The sequence below is a fragment of the Borostomias antarcticus genome, assembly GCF_949987555.1.
Source record: "Borostomias antarcticus genome assembly, chromosome: 9".
NCBI classification, from domain to species: domain Eukaryota; kingdom Metazoa; phylum Chordata; class Actinopteri; order Stomiiformes; family Stomiidae; genus Borostomias; species Borostomias antarcticus.
The window spans coordinates 22,370,661-22,395,503 of NC_140242.1; the positions used below are offsets into that span (position 1 = coordinate 22,370,661).

Sequence of the window (24,843 nt, forward strand, 5' to 3'; positions counted from 1 at the left end):
TCTGTGAAGATGCCTTGGAGACATAATAAGCTAGATCCCAGTGATTTCTGACATACGTTCTGTTTCTCCTAGAACCCCCTGGCCCACCTGTGTCCCCCATGGTCACAGACACCACCAATAGTACAATCAGTCTGACCTGGACCAAGCCAGCCAACGATGGAGGCAGTCCTATCCTGGGCTACCTGGTGGAGTGCAAGAGGACAGATGCCACAGACTGGATTAGATGCAATGTGCCCAAGAACCTGCAGGATACCAGCTATGTTGTTCAGTCACTCATTGATAAATCTGAATATCAATTGCGTGTAAGTGCCGTGAACAAAGTTGGGTTCAGCGAGCCATGCGAAGTGCCAGACAAACACATTGCTAAGGATATTATCGGTATGTCAAATGGTTTATTCTTACTCAACAAAATGATATTTGCTATTCCCTAATTAGATGTAAACCCACAGACCTTATAGTTTGCATTGGAAAAACTCTTGTATTTGCTTGTTTCCAGTTGCACCTGAGGCAGAGCTTAGTGCAGAGCTAAAGGAGACGTTGGTGCTGCGTGCTGGAGACAAAATGAGGCTCTCAGCAATGTTAAAGGGCCGACCAGCCCCCAAGGTGATCTGGGCCAAGATGAACTCCAACCTCAAGGACAGACAAGGCATCATCATCAAGTCCACAGATAAGAACACCACCGTCTATGTCGAGAGTGTTAACAGATATGATGGAGGCAAATACATCCTGAGTCTGGAGAGCAGCTCTGGGATGAAGATGTACACAATTACTGTCAAGGTCCTTGGTAAGCATTGATGATATAATATTGATTATATCCAAACACAGTCATTTAGGCTACTCCTGACTGAACTGCTATGCTAAACTCTTCTGTTGCCTCCAGATACCCCTGGACCACCAGTCAACCTGATGATCAAGGAGACCTCTAAGGATGGTGCTTCCATTCTCTGGGATGCTCCCCTGATTGATGGAGGAAGTGAAGTTACCAGCTATATTGTTCAGAAACGTGATACAGAACGAAAAGCTTGGTCCGCAGTTTCTACAAACTGTACCAAAACCTTCATGGAAATTCCAGATTTGGAGGCTGGAAGATCTTATTACTTCCGAGTGTCAGCTGTCAATGAGCTTGGCGTTGGAGAAACATGCGAAACTGCAGATTCTGTGAGAGCTACTGGTGAGTAACATAAAAAGATAGAATTAATCTGTAGTAATTGCAAATAATAATCATATAGATATCAATAGTATCTACATTGGGCCTGATATAGACCCTTTCAGTGGAACCAATGGAACCTTCGGTCACTAGGGCAATGACTTCCTGGTCCAAGTAAACTGCACTGTAAACTGTGGTATAATTGTTTTGGATATGAACCTTCCATGAAATAGCCTTCCATGAAATGGTCTATACTTTTTGTTTTAATGATAAATTGGCACTTTCAGAACAACCTGGGCCAGTTATGGACTTCAAGACCTTGCTGGTCACAAAGGACTCTTGCACACTTTCATGGAAGAAACCTCTGAGTGATGGTGGCAGCCGAATTATCTGCTACGTGCTTGAAGTGCTGAACGGAGACGACAAATGGAAGGAGCTACTGAGATCTAAGAACATGCAGTACAGTGCCAAGGACCTTGTCCAAGACAGAGAGTACAAGTACAGAGTCAAAGCAGTAAATGATGCTGGGGATGGCGCAGAGAAAGAGCTCTCTGTGATTGCTAAAGACCTCATAAGTATGTAATTTATTCGCACCAAATTTATAAAATCCCATTATATTAATTTTGAAACTTCTGTGGATACTGTACTGACCCCCTTTCCTCTATTCTGTAGTTCCTCCTTCATGTGACTTAAGAGACCTGCCAAATCTATGCTACATTGCCAAGGAGGGAAGCATAGTCCGTCTGAAGATTCCCATCATTGGTAAACCTGCTCCTAAAGTGTCCTGGAAGAAGGGTGAGGATGAAGACTTGACCGACACTGGCCGAGTGTGCGCTGAGTCCTCAGCAGTAAACACTGTGCTGTTGATCCGTGATTGCCAGAGGAGCGACGCCTCTAAATACACCATCACTCTGAGAAATAGTGCCGGATCAAAAGAATCAACCATCTTTATCAGGGTGGTCGGCAAGCCAGGAATACCCACACAACCGATCAAATTCAACGAAGTCACTGCTGACGGGGCAACTCTGAAATGGGGTGCGCCCAAGGATGATGGCGGATCAGAGATCACAAACTACATCCTTGAGAAGAGGGACTCTATCACCAACATGTGGGTCACTGTCTCATCCTCAGTGGAGACCAACTCCATGAGGGTGACAGGCCTCCATGAAGGCACAGAATACATCTTCAGAGTGTGTGCAGAGAACAAGTATGGAGTTGGCGAAGGACTTAAATCTGATCCGATTGTTGCTAAGCATCCATTCAGTAAGTCGACTTTTATAAGATGTTTTGTCTTTTCTTATAGTGTGATGTAACTGGGATATCTGTAACACTCATTGCTTTGTCATTGCTTCCCCACAGATGTACCCGATGCACCTCCCCCACCTCAGATCATAAGCATGCTCCATGACTCTGCAGTGTTGGCATGGTCTGACCCAAGGAAGACTGGAGGCTCTCCAATTACTGGTACTGTACAATGATACATTTTGATAATAATGCTGTTGTGTTAATGTTAACCTCATACTAAGATGTATTCTTTTTTAGTGATTTGAAGATTTAAATGTGCATATGAAGTAGGGAATGCAATAATCCCAACAGAGTGTGTATTGTTTGTAACTTCAGGATATCATATTGAGTTCAAGCAGAGGAACAGTATGTTGTGGAAGAGAGCCAGCAATGCTGCTATTATGATGAAGGAACACAGGGTCACAGGCTTCACTGAAGGACTGGAGTATGAATTCAGAGTTATGGCAATCAACCTGGCTGGAGTTGGGAGACCAAGCCCACCTACTGAGCCTTGTGTTGCCCTGGATCCAATTGGTAAGACTTTTGCCTCTATAAAACTGTCTTGAAAATGAAATGTTGGATCAAGAGGAAACAAGAGTGACATGTTGTCTTAGCACTACATTAATTGCCATTCTTTCTTGCAGATGCTCCTGGAAAACCTGATGTTGTCAGCATCACAAGAAGCACTGTAACACTGCAGTGGACTGAGCCTCAGTATGACGGTGGACACAAGCTGACTGGCTACATTGTTGAAAAACGTGATTTGCCCTCAAAGATCTGGATGAAGGCTAACAACGTCAACATTGTGGACTGTGCATTCACCGTGAAAGACCTGCAGGAAGGCTGCAAGTTTGAGTTCAGAATCAGGGCAAAGAATGCTGCTGGAGCATTGAGCGCTCCTTCTGAACAGACAGACACTCTTGTGTGCAAAGATGAATATGGTAATATGAGTAACAGTCTGGTTCTTTTAAAGCCATTAAATAAGCAACATGTTTTCCCATTACTTCAAATGATCTAACAATTCATTCTTCCTTTCTTTAACAGAGGCACCAACCATTATTATTGACAGCCATGTAAAGGAGGGCCTAACGGTCAGGGCAGGCGAGACCATTGTCATCACTGCAACCAGCATTATGGGCAAACCCCAACCAACTTCAGTGTGGTCTAAAGGTGGAAAGTACTTCAAGCCCTCAGATATCTGCCAGATTGAAACAACTGCAACATCATCTACTCTATCAATCAAATATGCCAGCAGGAATGATTCTGGAGAATACACAATTTCAGCCAGCAATCCATTTGGCATCACAGAGGAGAATGTTAAGGTGAAGGTGCTGGATGTCCCAGGGGCTCCGGGTCCTATTGAGTCAAGTGGAGTCTCATCTGAAAAGGTCACTCTGACATGGACTCCACCTACTGAAGATGGTGGATCTCCCATTAAGTACTACACACTTGAGAAGAGGGAGACCAGCCGTCTTTTTTGGACGATCCTTGAAGAGAAGGTGATCGACTGCCACTATGTGGCCAATAAGTTGATTCAGGGAAATGAATACATCTTCCGTGCCTCAGCTGTGAACCATTACGGAGCTGGCGATGCATCCCACTCTGGTCCAGTCAAGATGGTGGATGGATTTGGTATGTAAAACTATCATTGTGTCTAATTTTATACGATTAAATAAAGAAATTGGTTCATTAATGTTCTGTCAATATGATTATGATTTTGCTTCCAGGCCCCCCAGGCCCTCCATCTAAACCAGAGGTTGAGAATGTTGGCGGGCACTCTCTCACTGTCACCTGGAAACGTCCGGTGGAGGATGGAGGAAACGACATTACAGGCTACTGTGTTGAGAGGAAAGAGAAGAAGGCCATGAGATGGTTCAGGGCATCAAAGAAAACAATCACTGAGCTTAATTACGAAGTGAAGGGTCTCGCAGAAGGCGTGGAGTATGAATTCCGGGTGCTGGCTGAGAACAGAGCTGGTTTTGGAGAGCCAAGTGAACCATCATTGCCAGTTACAACCAAAGTGGTTGCCTGTGAGTATTTGTGTATGCAGAATCTAACTAATTCATTGGACTGTTCATTACTCAGTGCTATAGGTCAATATATAGATATTTTCACCAACTAGTATACTGATACTCTTTATTCATCTTTTAAGATGTGCCTGGACCTCCAGTCAATCCAAGAAGTACTGATACAACAAAAACGTCTGCTACATTGAACTGGGGAAAACCACTTGAAGATGGTGGGCTGGAAGTGACAGGATACTTTATTGAGCATAAGAAGGATGGAGAAGAGGAATGGACCAAGGATAATGCTGGAGCAACACTCCGAATCACAGAGTTTGTTGTTCCCAACTTGGAAGCTGGAGGAAAATACCACTTCAGAATCAGTGCAGTGAACGCAAAAGGAGTAGGTGAACCTGCCGCTACGGAACTGGTTGAGCTTGTGGACCGAGAGGAAGTCCCAGACTTTGAGCTTGATGTTGAGCTAAGAAGAACTCTTGTTGTCAGGGCAGGTTGCTCCATTCGCCTCTTTGTGCCTATTAAGGGACGCCCAGCTCCTCAGGTAACATGGAGCAAAGATGATGCACCAGTCACACACGCTATCATTGATGCTACAGAGTCATACACTCTCCTTGTTATTCCTGGTTGCTCAAGAATTGATGCAGGCAAGTACGACTTGACCCTTGAGAATGCTGCAGGAAAGAAGACTGCTAACATCAATGTGAGAGTCTTAGATACACCTGGACCTCCAATCAACCTGAAGCCAAAGGCTATTGATAAAGAGAGCATCACTCTCGAGTGGGAGATGCCACTTCTTGATGGTGGCTCTAAGATTACAAACTATATAATCGAGAAGAGAGAGTCAACACGCAAGGCCTATGCAACAGTCATAACAAATTGTCCAAGTTGCTCAGTTAAAGTGCCTGATCTGGGAGAGGGTTCTGAGTACTACTTCAGAGTGTCTGCTGAGAATGAAAGTGGTATCGGTGAGTCTGTTGAGACTCCTGATCCAATCCGTGTATCCCAGGCACCAACCCCCCCAGAAAGCATCTATGCTACAGATGTCACTAAAACCTCTGTGAGTCTTGCATGGACCAAGCCAAAACATGATGGTGGTAGCAGAGTGACTGGATATGTTCTTGAAGCTCAGAAGAAGGGAGGAGATCAATGGTCCCATGTAACAACTGTCAAGACTATGGACTTCATTGCTAAGAATCTTAATGAAAATGAGGAGTATGTCTTCCGTGTCATGGCTGTCAACCAATCTGGCAGAAGTGGTCCTCGTTACAGTAAACCTGTTGTTATCAAGGAGAAAACTACACTGCCAGAGTTTGACCTGCGTGGTGTTTGCCATAAGATTGTTATTGCTAAGGCAGGAGATGACATCAAGGTTGAGATTCCTGTTATGGGACGTCCAAAACCTACTGTCTCATGGAAGAAAGATGATGCCACCCTCAAGCTGACCCAAAGAGTCAATGTTGAAGACACCCCAGCAGCCACTATTTTGAGCATAACTGAATGCTCTAGAGCTGACAGTGGACATTATTCCATGACAGGGAAGAACATAATTGGCTCGGTCACAGATACCATTACTGTGAAAATCCATGATGTTCCTGGACCTCCAAAGGGACCAATCAAAATTGATGAGAGATCTCTGACCCATGCTGTAATTTCATGGGAGACCCCTGAGAATGATGGTGGAGTACCAATCAATAACTATGTTGTTGAAGTGAGGGAAACTACTGCCACATCATGGACAGAGTTATCTTCAACAGTGATTCGTACCATGTTCAAAGCCACTCGTCTGACAACGGGAGCAGAATACCAGTTCAGGGTCAAAGCTAAGAACAGATATGGTGCTGGGCCACCTATCATCTCTGAAGCAGTAGTGGCTGCATATCCATTCAAGGTGCCTGGGCCGCCTGGCACTCCTAAAGTTGTGGCATTTACTAAAGACACAATGACAATTGGCTGGAATGAGCCAGTGATTGATGGTGGAAATGAGATTATTGGTTACCATGTAGAGAGGAAAGAGAGAAGCAGCATCGTCTGGCATAAGATTAGCAAAGCCATAGTCAAAGGAAACATTTTCAAATCCACTGGACTGGAAGATGGAATTGCTTATGAATTCCGTGTCACTGCTGAGAACATGGCTGGAGTTGGTAAGCCAAGCAAGGCATCAGAGGCAATGTTAGCCCTGGATCCAGTAGATCCACCAGGTCAACCAGAGCCTATTTATATCAGCAAGAACACAGTAACAATTCAGTGGACAAAGCCTGAGTATGATGGTGGGTTCAAGATCACTGGCTACACAGTGGAGAAGAGGGACTTGCCAGCTGGTCGGTGGATAAGGGCTAACTTCACCAATATTATTGAGACCTCATTTACTCTAAGTGGATTAACTCAAGATGTCTCCTACGAGTTCCGTGTGATTGCCAGAAACTCAGCTGGCGCGGTTAGTAATCCATCTGAGCCCTCAGACCCCATCATCTGCAAGGATGACATCATAGAACCAAGAATTATGGTTGATGCCATATTTAAGGATGTAGTCCTCATCAAAGCAGGGGAAAACTTCAAACTTGATGCAGATATTGCAGGGCAGCCAATCCCATCCATGGTCTGGACCAAGGATGGAAAAGAAGTTGAAAATACAATGAAGCTGGAAATTAAGATGACTGATTTAACAACAATTCTGGTTAACAAGGACTCTCTTAGAACTGATGGAGGTGAATTTGTTTTGACTGCCACCAACGTTGGTGGATTTGCAAAGCATATCTTCAATGTCAAGATTCTTGATAGACCAGGCCCACCAGGGGGACCCCTTGGAGTGTCTGATGTCACAGCTGACAACTGCATCCTGTCTTGGACCCCACCAGCCAGTGATGGTGGTGCAAAGATTGATAGTTATGTGATTGAAAAGCGTGAATCAAGCAGGCTGGTTTGGACTAATGTGGTCTCAGGACTACAGGGCAACCAATACAAGGTCACCAAGTTACTCACAGGAAATGAATATATATTCAGAGTAATGGCAGTCAACAAATATGGAGTTGGAGAGCCCCTGGAATCAGAACCAGTTATTGCACATGACCCATATGTGCCACCAGATCCTCCACAGGCCCCTGAGGTGACAGTCATCACTAAGGATTCAATGATTGTTTGCTGGGGAGCATCCATTAACAATGGTGGTAGTGAGATCACCAACTATAATGTTGAGAGGAAGGACAAGGCTGGCCTCCGCTGGGTGAAATGCAACAAGAAGAAAGTAACACATTTACAGTGCAAGGTCACAGGCCTTGTCCCTGGACATGAATATAAATTCAGAATTGTTGCTGAGAATGCAGCAGGATTCAGTGCACCAAGCGCATCCAGTCCTTTATACAAGGCTACTGACACCCTCTACCAGCCTGGACCTCCAGGCAACCCTAGGATCTTGGATACAACAAAATCCTCCATCACACTTGCATGGAACAAGCCAGTGTATGATGGCGGTTCTGACATCACTGGATACATTGTGGAGACCTGCCTCCCAGGCGAGGAGGAATGGACAATTGTCACTCCCAAGGAGGGATTGCTTGCAACATCATTTACCATTGTCAACCTGAAGGAGAACCAGGAATACTTGATTAATGTCTCTGCTATGAACAGTGAGGGAGTTGGTGAGGAAGCATCTGTCCCTGGCTCACCTAAAGCTGAAGACAGGCTGCTTCCCCCAGAAGTTGATCTGGATGCAGACCTCCGCAAGGTTGTCAATATCAGAGCCTGCAACACATTGAGACTCTTTGTGCCTATCCGAGGAAGACCAGCCCCAGAGGTGAAATGGACCAAAGAAAATGGTGACCCTATTGAGAGGGCAACAATTGAGAGTACACCATCTTACACATCACTGGTGATTGGAAATATCAACAGATTTGACAGTGGCAAGTACCTGCTCACAGTTGAAAACAGCTCTGGAGCCCATACAGCTACAGTGAGTGTCAGAGTCTCAGATACACCAGGTGCACCACAAAATCTCAAGATTAATGCAGTCACCAAGGAATCTGTCACTCTTATCTGGGACCCTCCAGCGAATGATGGTGGATCAAAGATTAAGAACTACATTGTTGAAAAACGTGAATCAACAAGAAAAGCATATGCCACAGTCAATTCAAACTGTCATAAGACAGTTTGGACAATAGACAATTTGCTGGAAGGATGTAACTACTACTTCCGAGTTTTAGCTGAGAATGAATATGGAATTGGTCTACCGATTGAGACAGGTGAATCTGTTAAAGTGTCTGAAAAGCCACAACCACCTGGCAAAATCAGTCTGAAGGATGTGACAAAGACCAGCGCCACACTGTCCTGGGAGAAGCCAGAACATGATGGAGGCAGCAGAGTGGGGTGTTATGTTGTAGAGATTCAGAGCAAGGGCAGTGAGAAATGGACCCAGTCTATGATTGTGAAAGAAACGGAGGCAGTTGTGCCTGGACTGACACCTGGTGAAGAGTACATGTTCCGTGTAGCTGCAAGAAACGAGAAGGGAACAAGTGATCCCCGTCAACTTGGTGTACCAGTGATTGCTAAAGACCTTGTCATTGCTCCAGTAGCAAAACTATTGTTCTCCACATTTAGTGTGCTAGCAGGGGAAGATCTGACAGTGGATGTTCCATTTGTTGCTCGTCCCAAAGCAGCCGTTTCATGGGTTAAGGATAATGTTCCTCTCAATAGAACCACTAGAGTTAACTTTGAAGCCACAGACAAACTTCTTAGTCTCAATATTAAAGAGGCCTGCAGAGATGATGTTGGCCACTACCTCATTAATCTCTCAAACACTGCTGGAGAAACAACAGCAGCTATTGGAATAGTTGTTCTTGACAAACCAGGCCCACCAAGTGGCCCTGTCAAGGTGGATGAGGTCACTGCTGACAGCATAACCATCTCCTGGAAACCACCAGAGTACGATGGAGGTTGCACAATAAACAATTACATTGTAGAGAAAAGAGAAACATCTACAACAAACTGGTTGATTGTATCTACAAATTTGGCCAGAACAACAATCAAAGCTGGAAGACTAAAGACAGGCTCAGAGTATCAGTTCAGGATCACAGCTGAGAACAGATATGGAAAGAGTCCTGTTCTGCTTTCAGAGTCTGTTATTGCTCAGTATCCATTCAAACTGCCTGGACCCCCAGGTACACCAAAAATACAATCTTTCACTAAAGACAGTATGGTGGTAGTGTGGAATGAGCCTGTGATTGATGGTGGAACTACTATCCTGGGCTATCATCTTGAACGCAAAGAGAGAAACAGTATTCTTTGGGTTAAGCTGAATAGGTCTCTCCTTCTTGAGCAAACTTACAAGACTACTGGCCTGGAGGCTGGAGTTGAATATGAATACAGGGTTTATGCTGAAAACATTGTGGGAATAGGAAAACCAAGCAAGGTCTCTGAGGGTCATGTTGCCAGAGATCCTTGTGATCCACCCGGCACCCCTGAGGCCAGTAAGATAACAAAGAACTCTGTGACCATTGTATGGACAAAGCCAGAGTATGATGGTGGAGCCAAGGTCACTGGTTATGTAGTGGAGAAGAAAGAACTGCCAGAGGGTCGCTGGGTAAAGGCAAATTTCACCAATGTTATTGAGACGGAGTATGTCGCAACAAGCCTTGTTGAGGACCAGAAATATGAGTTCCGTGTCATTGCTAGGAATGCTGCTGGTGTTTTCAGTCTTCCCTCATATAGTACTGGACCCATCACTGCTAAAGATGAAATTGATCCCCCGCGTATTAGCATTGACCCAGAGTACACACAAACTGTTGTTGTTAATGCTGGGTACAACTTCAAGATCGATGCCGATGTTCATGGTAAACCCCTACCTTCAATCCATTGGATGAAGGGAGACCAGGAAATTGGTAACACCATACACAGAGAGGTTAAGAATACAAGCACCACAGCTTGTATCACTGTTAAAGAGGCTAAACTTGCTGATGGAGGTCAGTACACACTGCTGCTAAGGAATCCTGGAGGCGAGAAGTCAGTCAACATCAATGTGGTTGTTCTAGATAAACCTGGGGTACCTCAAGGTCCCATAGCTATCACCGACATCACTAAAGAAAATTGTACAATCTCTTGGAAACCACCACTACAAGATGGAGGCAGCAAAATCTCTCATTACATCGTAGAGAGAAGAGAAACAAGCCGATTGGTTTGGACGGTCGTTGATTCTAAAGTAACAACAACTATTCTGAAAATTACAAAACTCCTTGAAGGAAATGAGTACATATTCAGGGTTGTGGCTGTCAATGAGTTTGGAGTAAGTGCTTCACTTGGGTCTGGTGCAGTGATTATCAAAACCCAATTTGTACCCCCTGATTCACCAAAGGTGCTGGAGATTTCTAATGTCAAGAAGGATTCAATGGTGATTACTTGGGAGGCACCCAGTAGTGATGGTGGCAGTCCTATTACTGGATACATTATTGAGAAGCATGACAAGGAAGGTGTACGATGGACCAGATGCAACAGAAAGGCAGTGACTGACTTGACCTTCAAAGTCACTGGACTTCTTGAGAGCCACAGCTATGAATTCAGAGTAGCAGCTGAGAATGTTGCTGGAGTGGGACGGCCAAGCTCCGTATCTGCCTTCTACAAAGCTTTGGATCCTATCTTTAAACCTGATCCACCACACAACCCTAAAGTGACTGACGTAACCAAAGCATCTGTGTTCCTGTCATGGGGTAAACCAATCTATGATGGAGGCTGTGAAATTCAAGGATATATTGTTGAGGCCTGTCAAATTAAAGCTCCCGCAGAACCAGCAGCAGAGCCAGTAGCAGAGCCCGTAGTCAAGGCACCAGCCGAGGCGACAGCTGAAGCTGCAGCAGCGCCTGCTGAGGAATGGACAATGTGCACTCCACCAACAGGTGTCAAACAAACAAGATTTGAGATTGTAAACTTGAAAGAAAAACATGAATACAAGTTCAGAGTATGTGCCATTAACAAGGTCGGTGTTGGAGAGCACGCTGATGTTTCTGGAGCCATTGTTGTTGAAGAGAGGGCAGAGGAACCAGATCTTGATATCGACCCTGACCTCAGGAAGATTGTGAGCATCAAGGCTGGATGTTCCCTCAGACTGTTCATTCCTATCAGGGGCCGGCCCACTCCAGCCGTCAAGTGGGAGAAAGATGAAGCTGCAGTCAAGGAGAGTGCTCAGGTTGAAGTGACAAGTAGCTACACATCCCTTGTAATTGACAAAATCAGCAGATCTGACAGTGGAAAATACACAGTGACTGCAGAGAATGCAAGTGGCACTAAATTAGCTACAATTGCTGTCAGAGTTTTGGACTCACCTAGTGCCCCTGTTAACCTCAAAGTGAAAGAGATCACAAAGGAATCAGTGACACTGGCATGGGAAGCCCCTCTGTTAGATGGAGGAGCCAAGATCAAAAATTACATAGTTGAGAAGAGAGAGAGCACACGCAAAACGTATTCAGCTGTGGTGACAAATTGTCACAAACTGTCATGGAAGATTGAGCCTCTTCAGGAGGGATGCAATTATTACTTCAGAGTTCTCGCTGAAAATGAACATGGCGTTGGCGTTCCAGCAGTAACACTTGATCCCCTCAAGGTCTCTGAGGTGCCTCAGACGCCAAGGAAACTTACTGTTGTTGACCAAACCAAGACCAGTGTCTCTCTGGCCTGGGAAAAGCCTGAACATGATGGTGGAAGTAGAGTCATCAATTATCTGGTAGAAATGCAAGTTAAGGGACAGGAAAAATGGGCTGGTGTTAACACTGTCAAAACCATGGATATCATTGTCAAAAATCTGAACCCAGGTCAAGAATATCTATTCAGAGTAACAGCTATCAATGAAAAGGGAATGAGTGACCCAAAGACCCTTGCGGTTCCAGTGCAAGCAAAGGACCTTGTCATTGATCCAGATGTTAGACCTACATTCAGCAACTACAGTGTTCTTGTTGGCAAAGACCTCAAAGTAGAAATACCCATCTCTGGGCGTCCCAAACCAAAGATCACATGGACAAAGGATGGTGCATCTCTACAACAGACCACTAGGGTTAACATTGCCAACACAGAAACTCACACAACTATAAGCATCAAAGAGGCAACAATTGATGATGGTGGGATGTATGGCATCAATGTCTCTAATGATGTTGGACAAAAGGATGCAACTGTTGAAATAATTACTCTTGATAAGCCTGGCCCACCAACTGGACCTGTAAAGTTTGATGAAGTTACTGTACAAAGCGTAACCATTTCTTGGAAACCACCAAAGCATACTGGTGGCTGTCCGATTTCAAATTACATTGTGCAAAAGAGAGACACAACCTCCGCAACATGGGAGAATGTGGCCCTATCAGTTGCAAGAACCTCACTGAAGATACCAAGGCTTAAGACAGGAGCTGAATATCAATTCAGAGTCATTGCTCAAAATCGCTATGGGAGGAGTTATGCTCTGGACTCATCAGCTGTGGTTGCACAGTACCCATACAAAGAACCTGGCCCACCAGGCACTCCTTTCATCTCATCTCTCTCCAGGGATCATATGATTGTGGAGTGGCATGAACCCATTGCAGATGGAGGCAGTGCTGTTCTTGGTTATCACCTTGAAAGGAAAGAGAGAAACAGCATCCTCTGGGTTAAGATAAATAAGACACTCATCAAAGAAACCAGTTTCAAGACCAGTCCCTTAGAAGAAGGTGTTGAGTATGAATTCAGAGTTTATGCTGAGAATATTGTTGGCACTGGCAGATGCAGCAAGATCTCTGAGGGCTGTGTTGCCCGTGACCCCTGCGAACCTCCCGGTACCCCTGAGGCCATCCATGTGACCAAAGACACCATCGTTATCGAATGGACTAAGCCAGAATATGATGGAGGCAGCAAGGTAACTGGATATGTTGTGGAGAAACGTGACCTGCCAGAGGGACGCTGGATGAAGGCTAACTTCACAAATGTTATTGAGACACAATTCACTGTCACTGGACTAACTGAGAAGGCACAATATGACTTCAGAGTCATTGCTAAGAATGCTGTGGGCACCATTAGCAAGCCATCTTACAACAGTGGACCAATCACAGCAAGTGATGAAGTAATACCACCAAAGTTCTCTATCGATCCTGAGTTCACCAAAACCATAATTATCAATGCTGGAGAAACATTCAAACTTGATGCTGATGTGCATGGGAAGCCAATCCCCACAATCCAGTGGTTCAAGGATGAAAAGCAAATTGAAAATACACTGAGATATGAGATCAAAAATACAGACACCAGTGCAATGGTCACTGTGAAGGATTCAGTCAGTGCCGATGGTGGACTTTACAATCTTCAGATAACTAATGTTGCTGGCACACAGAGTGTTCCATTCCAAGTAAAAGTTCTGGACAAACCAGGGCCATGTGAAGGCCCTCTCCACGTCACTGGAGTCACCTCTGAGAAGTGCACTCTGTCATGGCGCGCCCCATTGCACGATGGAGGCAGCAACATTTCACATTACGTCATTGAGAGGCGAGAGACCAGCCGGCTGGCTTGGACTGTTGTATCCAACAACTGTGACACAACAGTGTACAAAATAACCAAACTACTAGAGGGAAATGAATACATCTTCCGTGTCATGGCTGTTAACAGCTACGGTGTAGGTGAAGCTCTGCAGTCTGCATCTGTGATAATGAAAAATCCATTTGTTCCTCCTGGTGCGCCACATGTCCAGGAAGTGTCCAATATTGCTCGTGACTCCATGACTGTCTCGTGGTCTGCCCCAGAGACTGATGGTGGAAGTGACATCACTAGCTACATCATTGAGAAGAAAGACAGGGCTGGAATCAGATGGACCAAATGCAACAGGATAAGGGTCACCGACCTATCCTTCAGAGTGACCGGCCTGACTGAAGATCATGAGTATGAGTTCAGAGTGGCTGCTGAGAATGCAGCCGGAGTGGGTGCGCCAAGCTTAGCTACATCATACTATAAGGCTTCTGATCCTAAGTACAAGCCTGGGCCACCCACGCATGCTCATGTGATTGATACCACCAAGACGTCGATCACACTGTCATGGGGGAAGCCACTTAGTGATGGTGGTACTGCAATCCAGGGCTACATCGTGGAGGTCTGCAAGGCTGAGGAGGAAGACTGGACCATGGTTACTCCACCAACTGGCCTGCGGGTCAACAAATATGAAATCACTAAACTCATTGAGGGACAGGAATATAAAATCCAGGTTTGTGCTCTGAATAAACTGGGAGTTGGTGAACCAGCTGCTATCCCAGGGACTGCCAAACCAGAGGAGAAAGTGGAAGCTCCAGAAATTCATTTGGACTCAGAGTTGAGAAAGGGAATAGTTGTGAGAGCTGGAGGATCTGTGGGGATCAATGTGCAATTCAAGGGAAGGCCTACTCCAGATATCAAGTGGACTAAAGATGAGGCTGAGTTACCCGAGAAAGCAGTGATTGAGAAAGCTCTGAACTACACACAGCTATCGATTGATTCATGTGACAGGAATGATTCAGGAAAATACACCCTAACACTGGAAAACAGCAGTGGTTCTATGTCAGAGTTTGTCACTGTTAAAGTGCTGGATACTCCAGGAGCCCCTCTTAACCTTGTTGTAAATGACATCAAGAAAGACTCTGTGACTCTTGCCTGGGATGCACCGCTAATTGATGGAGGTTCCAAAATCAAGAATTATGTCATTGACAAACGTGAATCAACAAGGAAAGCTTACGTAAATGTATCAACACAGTGCACTAAAACAACATTCAAGGTTGAAAATCTTGCAGAGGGAGCTTTGTATTACTTCAGAGTTATGGCTGAAAATGAATATGGAGTTGGACAGTCTATTGAAACAAAAACAGCATCCAAGGCCTCTGAGGTGCCTCTACCAGTTGGAAAGGTCTTCCTGACTGATGTCACCAAAGTCAGTGCAACTCTAGCATGGGAGAAACCAGAGCATGATGGTGGAAGCAGGATTGGTGGCTACTTGATTGAGATGCAGCCCAAGGAAACAGAAAAGTGGGGTGTTGCCACAAACACAAAGACATGTGAGGGTACTGTGACTGGTCTCACATCTGGACAGGAGTATTTGTTCCGTATCATTGCCTACAATGAGAAAGGAAAGAGTGAACCAAAGGCACTTGCTGCCCCAGTGATTGCTAATGACTTGACTATTGAGCCAAGCTTGAAACTCATGTTCAACACATACAATGTGAAGGCTGGTAAAGATCTGAAGATAGAGATACCAGTATTTGGTAGGCCTAAACCAAAAATCACTTGGAAAAAAGATGGACAGTCTTTGAATGTTATATCTAGAGTGAACGTGTTGAACACACCCACAACAACTGCCATTCAAATTACTGAAGCATGCAAAGAAGACTTTGGAAAATATACAGTCACAGCAACTAACACTGCTGGAGCAGCAACTGAGGAACTAGGGATCGTCATCCTTGACAAACCTGGTCCACCCACAGGACCATTTAAAGTTATTGAAGTGAGCAACACCTTTGTCTCTCTTGCATGGGACCCCCCAGAGTACACAGGTGGATGCCAAGTTAAAAACTACATTGTGGAAAAACGTGACACTACTGGCAACACATGGCAGACTGTAACAGCACAGCTCGCCAGGACTGCACTGAAAATCACCAAGCTAAAAACTGGTGCAGAGTACCAATTTAGAGTAATTGCAGAGAACAGATATGGCAAGGGCCCATCGTTGGACTCAAAATCCATTGTTGTGCAGTATCCATATAAAACCCCTGGCCCACCTGGAACACCACATGTCAAGTGTGCCACTAAGGAGCAAATGATCATTGAATGGAATGAGCCAGTCATTGATGGTGGTAGCACAGTCATTGGTTATCATCTAGAGAGCAAAGAAAGAAGCAGCATTCTGTGGACTAAACTGAATAAGACTCTCATTACTGATACTCAATTCAAGATCTGCAATCTTGAGGAGGGCATCGGATATGAATTCAGGGTCTATGCTGAAAACATTGTTGGTATTGGCAGATGCAGCAAAATATCAGACTCGTTTGTTGCCCGTGATCCATGTGATCCTCCTGGTGCTCCAGAGGCAACAGTTATCTCCAAGAACCAAATTGTGATACAGTGGACTAAGCCCCAGTATGATGGAGGCAGCAAAGTGACTGGATATGTTGTGGAGAGAAGAGATCTGGCCTCAATTGAAGGCCGCTGGATGAGGGCCAACTTCACAAATGTAATTGAAACAACATTCACCAACACTGGCCTAACTGAAAATGAAAAATATGAATTCAGAGTCATTGCCAGAAATGCAGCAGGCATGTTCAGTGAGCCATCTGATAGCAGTGGAGCAATCACTGCTACAGATGAAATTGAACCCCCAAGAGCATCAATGGATCCAAAATTCAAGGATGTCATTGTTGTTAATGCAGGAGAGAACTTAACTCTTGATGCTGACATCTATGGCAAACCTGTTCCTGAGGTCTTGTGGCTGAAGGAGGGTAAAGCAATGGAGAAGGCTCTCCGTATTGAAGTGAAAACCACACAGAAAACTGCAGCTATGATCATCAAAGATGTAACAAGGTTAGACAGCGGCCACTATGACCTCAGTATCAGCAATATTGGAGGCACAAAGACCATACCCATCACTGTAAAGGTCTTGGATAAACCAGGCCCACCAGTTGGACCAATCAAAGTGACTGGAGTCACTGCCGATAGATGTTTCCTATCCTGGTCTGAGCCTGTACTGGATGGTGGTGCTAATGTCTCTCACTACATTCTAGAAAAGAGAGAGACCAGCAGACTTTCCTGGACTGTTGCTGCCCCCAACATTCAAGCTCTGAATTATAAGGTGACCAACCTGCTTACTGGAAATGAATATATCTTTAGGGTCAGAGCTGTCAACAAGTATGGCATTGGTGAGCCTCTAGAGACTGATCCAATTACTGCTTGTAATCCATTCAAGCCACCAAGTGCACCCTCAGCACCTGAAGCCTGTGAAATAGCAAAGGACTCCATGATCCTCTCATGGGCAGCACCAGAGCAAAATGGTGGAGCAGAAATTGACTGCTATCATCTTGAGAAGCGTGACAAAGATAGCGTGAGGTGGACCAAATGCAACAGACAGAAGTTGACCGACCTGCACTTCAAAGTCACAGGACTTATGGAAGGTCACTTTTATGAGTATCGCGTCTCTGCAGAGACAGAAGCTGGAGTGGGTGACTTGAGTCAACTCTCGCTGTTCTACAGAGCATGTGATGTGACAACACCACCTGGGCCGCCACATCATCCAAAGGTAACAGATCACACCAAGTCATCTGTGTCCCTTTCATGGGGCAAGCCTGTAACTGATGGTGGTGCATATATCAAGGGATACATTGTTGAAATGAAAGAGGCTGCCGCAGAGGAATGGGTCACATGTACTCCTCCCACTGGCATTCAGGTGACACATCTCACTGTAGGAGATCTGAAGGAGGGTGCAGAATACAACTTCCGTGTCTGTGCTATCAATTCAGAGGGAGTAGGAGAACATGCAGATGTCCATGGCCCTGTGTTGACAGCAGAAAAGGTGGAGGCACCAGAGATTGAGCTGGATGCGGACCTCAGGAAGGTTGTCTCTGTACGTGCAGGTGGAACACTGCGTCTCTTTGTCACAATCAGAGGAAGACCTCAGCCTGCAGTTAAGTGGGAGAAGGTGGAAGGTGCTTTGACAGAGCGGGCCCAGATTGAAGCCACAAGTTCATACACAATGTTTGTCATTGACAAGGTAAACCGCTTTGACAGTGGCAAGTACTCACTGAGCCTAGAGAATAGCAGTGGAACAAAATCAGCTCTTATAAATGTCAGAGTACTGGACTCACCAAGTGCACCACAGAACTTTGCAGTCAAAGAGGTCAAGAAGGATTCAGTCACACTCTTCTGGGATCCACCACTTACAGATGGTGGAGCAAAGATAACCAATTACATAGTGGAGAAGAGAGAATCTACCAGGAAGGCTTACACCACAGTGACCAGTAACTGCCAACAGAACTCCTTCAAAATTGATGAACTTCCAGAAGGTAGCATATTCTACTTCCGTGTCTGTGCTGTCAATGAATATGGCATTGGTTTGATGGCTGAGACTAAAGATCCAATTAAAGTTTCTGAGGTACCTCTACCACCAAGAAAAGTCATACTTACTGATGTCACCAAAACCAGTGTATCAATTTCGTGGGAAAAGCCAGCTCATGATGGTGGAAACAAAATTGGCTGCTATAACGTTGAAATGACATCAAAGGGAAGCGACAAGTGGGGAACAGCTTGCACAGTCAAAGTACTGGAAGCTACTATTCCAAACCTAACATCTGGGGAGACATATTCCTTTAGGGTTGTTGCAATCAATGAGAAGGGAAAGAGTGAGCCCAAGGAACTTGGAGTACCTGTGATTACAAAGGATGTGGATATTGAACCCTCAGTCAGTATGTTGTTCAACACCTACAGTGTAAAGGCTGGAGATGATCTTACTGTTGAAATCCCAGTGAGAGGCCGTCCTAAGCCTGTTGTTTCATGGAAGAAAGATGGTCTTCCTCTGAAGCAAACAACCTCAGTGACCATCTTAAATACAAAGGTCTCAACCAAACTCGTTATTAAGGAGGCAGCCAGAGAACATGTTGGAAAATATGAAATCACTGTTGCCAACACAGGTGGCTCGATAACAGCAGATCTTGGAATTACTGTCCTTGACAAGCCTGGTGCACCCACTGGTGCTAAGGTGGATGCTGTGACTGCAGATAGTATAACACTGTCATGGTCTCCACCTGAGTATGATGGTGGTTGTTCGATCAAGAACTATATTGTTGAGAAGAGGGATACAAACACAACAGTTTGGCAGAACGTCTCTTCAAACATTGCCAGAAGATCTATCAAGGCCAGCCGATTGACTCCTGGTGCAGAGTATCAGTTCCGTATCTATGCTGTTAATCGTTATGGAACGAGTTCATATTTGGACTCCCCTGGAATCACAGCTCAGTATAACTTCAAGCAACCTGGACCTCCTTCCACCCCTCTGGTGAAACTTGCAACCAAGTCCTTCATGCTCATCACATGGAATGAGCCTGTCATCGATGGTGGCAGCACTGTTCTTGGATATCACCTGGAACGCAAGGAGAGAAGCAGCATCCTCTGGAATAAGATGAACAGAGGTCTTATCAAAGATACAGAGTACAAGGTTAATGGCATTGAGGAGGGCATGATGTATGAATACCGTGTCTATGCTGAAAACATTGCTGGCATTGGAAAATGCAGCAAGACCTCTGAAGCTGTGGCTGCAAGAGATCCATGTGATCCACCTGGCCAGCCAACTGTCACCAATATCACCAGAACATCTGTCTCCCTCTCATGGGAAAAGCCTGAGTATGATGGTGGAGCCAAGGTAACTGGCTACATGATTGAACGCAGGGATCTCCCTGAAGGTCGCTGGATGAGGTGCAATTTCACCAACGTCCCAGAGACATACTTTGATGTGACAGGCCTCACAGAGAACAACCACTATGACTTCCGTGTCATTGCAAAGAATGCTGCCGGATTGTTCAGTGGACCATCTGACTGCACTGGGTCTATAACTGTCAAGGATGATGTGGATCCACCACGTATCATGATGGATGTCAAGTTCAGAGATACTGTAGTTGTGAAAGCAGGAGAGGTCCTGAAGATCAATGCAGATATTGCTGGACGTCCAGCCCCAGTTATCTCTTGGACAAAGGATGGCAAAGAGATTGAGCTTAGGGCCAGAATTCAAATTGTTTCAACAGATACCAGCACCTCAGTAATTGTGAAAGATAGTGTGAGAAGTGACTCTGGGCAATATGCTCTGAAGTTGCAGAACATTGCTGGAACAGTAACTATGCCAGTGAACTGTGTGATTCTTGACAGGCCAGGACCTTCAGCTGGACCACTAGAGGTCAGCAACCTCACAGCAGAAGAGTGCACCTTGACATGGGGTCCTCCTCAGGAGAAAGGTGGCTCTGACATTACACACTACGTTGTTGAGAAGCGCGAGACAAGCCGTCTTGCCTGGACACTGGTACAAGGAGACCTGAAAAAGACAACATACAAAGTCACAAAACTCCTCAAAGGGAATGAGTATATATTCAGGGTTCTGGCTGTCAACAGGTTTGGACTTGGTGAGAGCTTGGAGAGTGATGCTGTCAAAGTTATGGATCCATTCACCATCTCATTAGCTCCCACTAATGTTGAGGTCACAGCTGTAACCAGAGACAAGATGACACTCACCTGGGCAAAGCCTGCTAATGATGGAGGCAGTGAAATTACAGGATATGTAATTGAGCGCAGAGACAAGTCTGGTATGCGCTGGGTGCGTGTAAACAGAGAGCCTGTGGTTGAGTGTACTACTGTAGCAACTAAACTTCGCAAGGGCTGCGAATATGAGTTCCGTGTCTATGCTGAAAACGCTGCTGGTCTGAGTGCTCCTAGTCACACATCAGCACCATTCATTGCTCATGATGCACTGGTTGTGCCTTCAGCACCAACTAAACCAAGGATTGTAGATTCAACAAATAATACCATCAGCATTGTATGGAAACCACCAACAAACGATGGTGGGGCTCCTATCCTTGGATATAGTGTGGAGTATAGAGAATACATAGAGAGACCTAAAGAGGAGGAGGCAGATGATTATGATGAAGATGAGGAAGAGGAAATCATAGAGGAGGAACCTGTTGAAGAGGAGAACTGGACTGTGGCCATTCCACTCATCAGGAACACAGAATTCACTATCTCTGGACTTAAAACAGATACAGTTTATGAGTTTGCTGTTAGGGCAATAAACAAGATTGGCCAAGGCAGGCTCAGCAAAATCTCTGAGCCTAAGATGGCAAAGGATAAGACAGAGGAGCCAGTGTTTGATGTTGACAATGAGATGCGCAAGACATTGATTGTCAAGCATGGCAACTCATTCACTCTGACTGTACCATTCAGGGGAGCACCTGCACCCTCTGTAACCTGGGCCAAGGAGGAAGTAGACCTCAAGGCAAGAGCAACTATCGAAACAAGTGACTCCAGTACTTCAATAACATTAGAGAAGGCAACAAGAAATGACTCTGGAGAATACACAGTCACGTTGGAGAATGGTCTGGGGACAGCATCACTACCGATTGTTGTCAAGGTTCTTGATTCACCTGGGCCACCACTTAATGTTAAGATCAAGGATGTAACAAGAGACTCTGTGACTGTTGCATGGGAGGCTCCACAAAACGATGGTGGTGATGCTGTGAAGGCATATCACGTTGAGAAACGTGAGGCCAGCAAGAAGGCATGGGTGTCTGTGACCAACAACTGCCACCAACAGACTTACAAAGTGGAAGATCTTCAGGAGGGAGCCATGTACTACTTCCGAGTCATTGGAGAAAATGAATTTGGAGTGGGAGTTCCAGCTGAGACCAGAGATGGAACAAAGATTACAGGTTTGCACTTCATTTCTTTTTTATTAGGATAGATCAGTCATATTGGCCTTGTCTAATACTTGGGCCTATAAAGTAATACTGGAATGAACATAGCAGTATTTATGTTTTTCCTTTTTTAAAATTTAGAACAAATACTCAATTGGTATGTGCATTATCCTTTACTACTTTTATCATTCTTACGTGCAGAAAAACCAAGTGCGCCAGCCAGACTTGGGGTCACAGAGGTGACCAAGGACAGCATCACAATTGCGTGGTCGAGACCAGAGCATGATGGTGGAAGCAGAGTAACCGGCTATCTCATCGATGCACTTGAAAAAGGACAGACAAAGTGGATTAAGTGTGCTGTGGTGAAGACAAACACCTACACAATCCAAAGGCTGAGGGAAAATGCTGAATACTTCTTCAGAGTTCGCGCTGAGAATCACGCTGGACTTAGTGAACCAAAAGAAATGATCGTCCCTGTGGTTGTAAAAGATCAACTTGGTATGTTTTCTACATTTGTTTCTGTCCCATTTTCTGATAAATGTTTTTCAAAATCTTACTAGCATGTCATGACTATTTGTTAAACTATAACTTGTTTCTACAGAGGCGCCAGAATTTGACATGAAGAACTACCCCAAGAATACAGTCTATGTGAGAGCCGGTTCAAACTTGGCATTTGAGCTCCCACTCACTGGCAAACCTATGCCCAAAGTTGTTCTTTCAAGAAACAATGTTGTTTTGAAAGCAAGTAAGAGGTTCACCGCTGAGGTCACTACTGAAAGCCTCATGATCAGCCTCAATGAGAGCACTGCAGCAGATGCTGGCAGATATGACATTTCTGCCTCCAACACAGGTGGCACCACCAAGACGTTTATTGACATTGTTGTACTAGACAGACCCGGACCTCCAGACGGTCCAATAGAGGTTGGAGAGGTCGGGGAGACAACAGTGTGTCTCAAGTGGGCTCCTCCTATGTACAATGGTGGCAGCCCAGTCACTAATTATGTTGTTCTCAGACGTGAAACAAGTACTCCTGCCTGGACAGAAGTGTCATCTACAGTTGCAAGAAGTGCAATTAAGGTCACCAAGCTTACTAAAGGAGAGGAGTATCAGTTCAGGATTAAGGCTGAGAATCGTTTTGGTATCAGCGACCATATTGACACCCAGCCAATCACAGTCAAGCTTCCATACAGTAAGTGTCTTTGAAACTGAATAATTCTTAGCTATTGATTTCCAATCTTTACAATTATATTTGGACGATGTGCCTCTGGGGCTACACTTGACTCTAAAAGGGTCCTCTAACTTTTGTTTTGTCCTCTCTAGCCATCCCTGGACCTCCGTCCACCCCGTGGGTGACCTTTGTGTCCAGAGAAAGTCTGACAGTTTGTTGGCATGAGCCTGTGGTAGATGGAGGAAACCCTGTCATTGGCTACCACCTGCAGATGAAGGAGAGAAGCAGCATCCTGTGGCAGAAGGTCAACAAAACAGCCATTCCTGGCACACAGTGGAGAGTAACAAATATCTGTCCTGGTCTCATCTATGAGTTCAAGGTTGCAGCAGAAAATTCTGCTGGCATCGGGAAGATCAGCAAAACATCTGAGGAAGTGCTTGCAATTGATGCCTGTGGTAAACATTTTGATCAGTTTCCTAACTTTCCTTTTGTTTTACTTAATCATGCATAATTTATTTTTACCATTTGCTATGCCTGATCAAATGAATAATGTTTTTCAGAGCCCCCAGCAAATGTCTGCATCTCAGAGGTCACTAAGAACTCTGTCAGCTTGGTCTGGCAGAGACCTCCCTATGACGGTGGCAGCAAGATCACAGGCTATAGTGTAGAAAGGAGAGATGCTCCTAATGGCAGATGGACAAAGGCCAACTTCACCAACATCCTTGAAATGAACTTCATTGCATCAGGACTGACACAGGACCAAGCATATGAGTTCAGAGTCTTTGCAAAGAATGCAGTTGGATCAGTTAGCAATCCATCTTTTGTTGCTGGCCCAGTAACCTGTGTTGACTCATGTGGTACGTTTGGTTTTTTTCTTTCTCATTTCCAATTGAGCTGTTTGGTACATACTTAATTGCTAATGTGTTGCTAATGTGCTGTGATGTTATTGTTCAGGTGCCCCAGCGATTGACCTTCCACCAGAGTATTTAGATGTTGTTGAATTCAAAGCTGGAGCTGCTGTGAAGATCAGAGTGGGATTCCTTGCAAAACCTTTGCCAATAATTACATGGTACAAGGATGGAAAGGAACTGGTGGCTAGCTCTCAGCTGTCCATTGAAAGTACAACAGATACCTCTGGCATTCTTATCAAGGATGCCACCCGCATGAACACTGGCACATATGAAATCAACATCAGGAATGTTTTGGGCTCAGCATCAGCCTCCATCAGGATAAAAATTCTAGGTATTTCTACATTTACGTTTAAATCATAAAATCAGTGAAAATTATTGTTAACTGGTCCTAATTTACTATACTGTTCCTAAATGTATCAACATTATGTCATGTCAGATTATGTATTAATGAGTTACATTTCTCTTCATCACCAGACAAACCAGGACCACCCCCTGGAGACATTGAGTTTAATGCAGTTACAGCAGACAAAATCATCTTCGGTTGGAAGCCAATCACAGATGATGGTGGTGCTAAAGTTACTCACTATGTCGTGGAGAAACGTGAGACCAGCAGAGTGGTGTGGTCCACTGTCTCTGATGAGATGACAGAATGCTATGCCACAGTCCAGAAGTTGGTGACGGGGAGTGAATATGTGTTCCGTGTAATGGGCGTCAACAAGTTTGGAGTTGGAGAGCCTTTAGAGTCAGAACCAGTCATCGCCAAAAATGCTTTTGGTAGGTGGAACTCAAAAGACTTTGTATTTAGATGGAAAACATGGAAACAGTATTTTTGATTTGATAATATGCATACAATCACCAAAATTGCACAGGTGTATTAAGCATTTCTGTTGTGTATAAAATATACTCTCAAGATGTTGTGTTCTTC

At 44.9% G+C, this 24,843-nt stretch overlaps 1 protein-coding gene across 1 annotated transcript in view; it reads left to right on the top strand.

Annotated features, from left to right (window-relative positions):
• Positions 1-24,843, top strand: part of ttn.1 (titin, tandem duplicate 1) — a gene marked incomplete at its 3' end in the record, with an annotated part of 89,028 nt that overhangs the window by 40,326 nt on the left and 23,859 nt on the right. Inside the window, exons 93-109 of the mRNA XM_084442757.1 lie at positions 73-378; positions 497-784; positions 881-1,171; positions 1,435-1,722; positions 1,820-2,410; positions 2,507-2,611; positions 2,768-2,965; positions 3,076-3,372; positions 3,476-4,063; positions 4,159-4,461; positions 4,584-21,854; positions 22,041-22,337; positions 22,441-23,028; positions 23,160-23,462; positions 23,568-23,864; positions 23,962-24,249; positions 24,393-24,692. Coding sequence (XP_084298883.1) covers positions 73-378; positions 497-784; positions 881-1,171; positions 1,435-1,722; positions 1,820-2,410; positions 2,507-2,611; positions 2,768-2,965; positions 3,076-3,372; positions 3,476-4,063; positions 4,159-4,461; positions 4,584-21,854; positions 22,041-22,337; positions 22,441-23,028; positions 23,160-23,462; positions 23,568-23,864; positions 23,962-24,249; positions 24,393-24,692 — 22,599 coding nt within the window. The remainder of the gene's footprint in view (positions 1-72; positions 379-496; positions 785-880; positions 1,172-1,434; positions 1,723-1,819; positions 2,411-2,506; positions 2,612-2,767; positions 2,966-3,075; positions 3,373-3,475; positions 4,064-4,158; positions 4,462-4,583; positions 21,855-22,040; positions 22,338-22,440; positions 23,029-23,159; positions 23,463-23,567; positions 23,865-23,961; positions 24,250-24,392; positions 24,693-24,843) is intronic.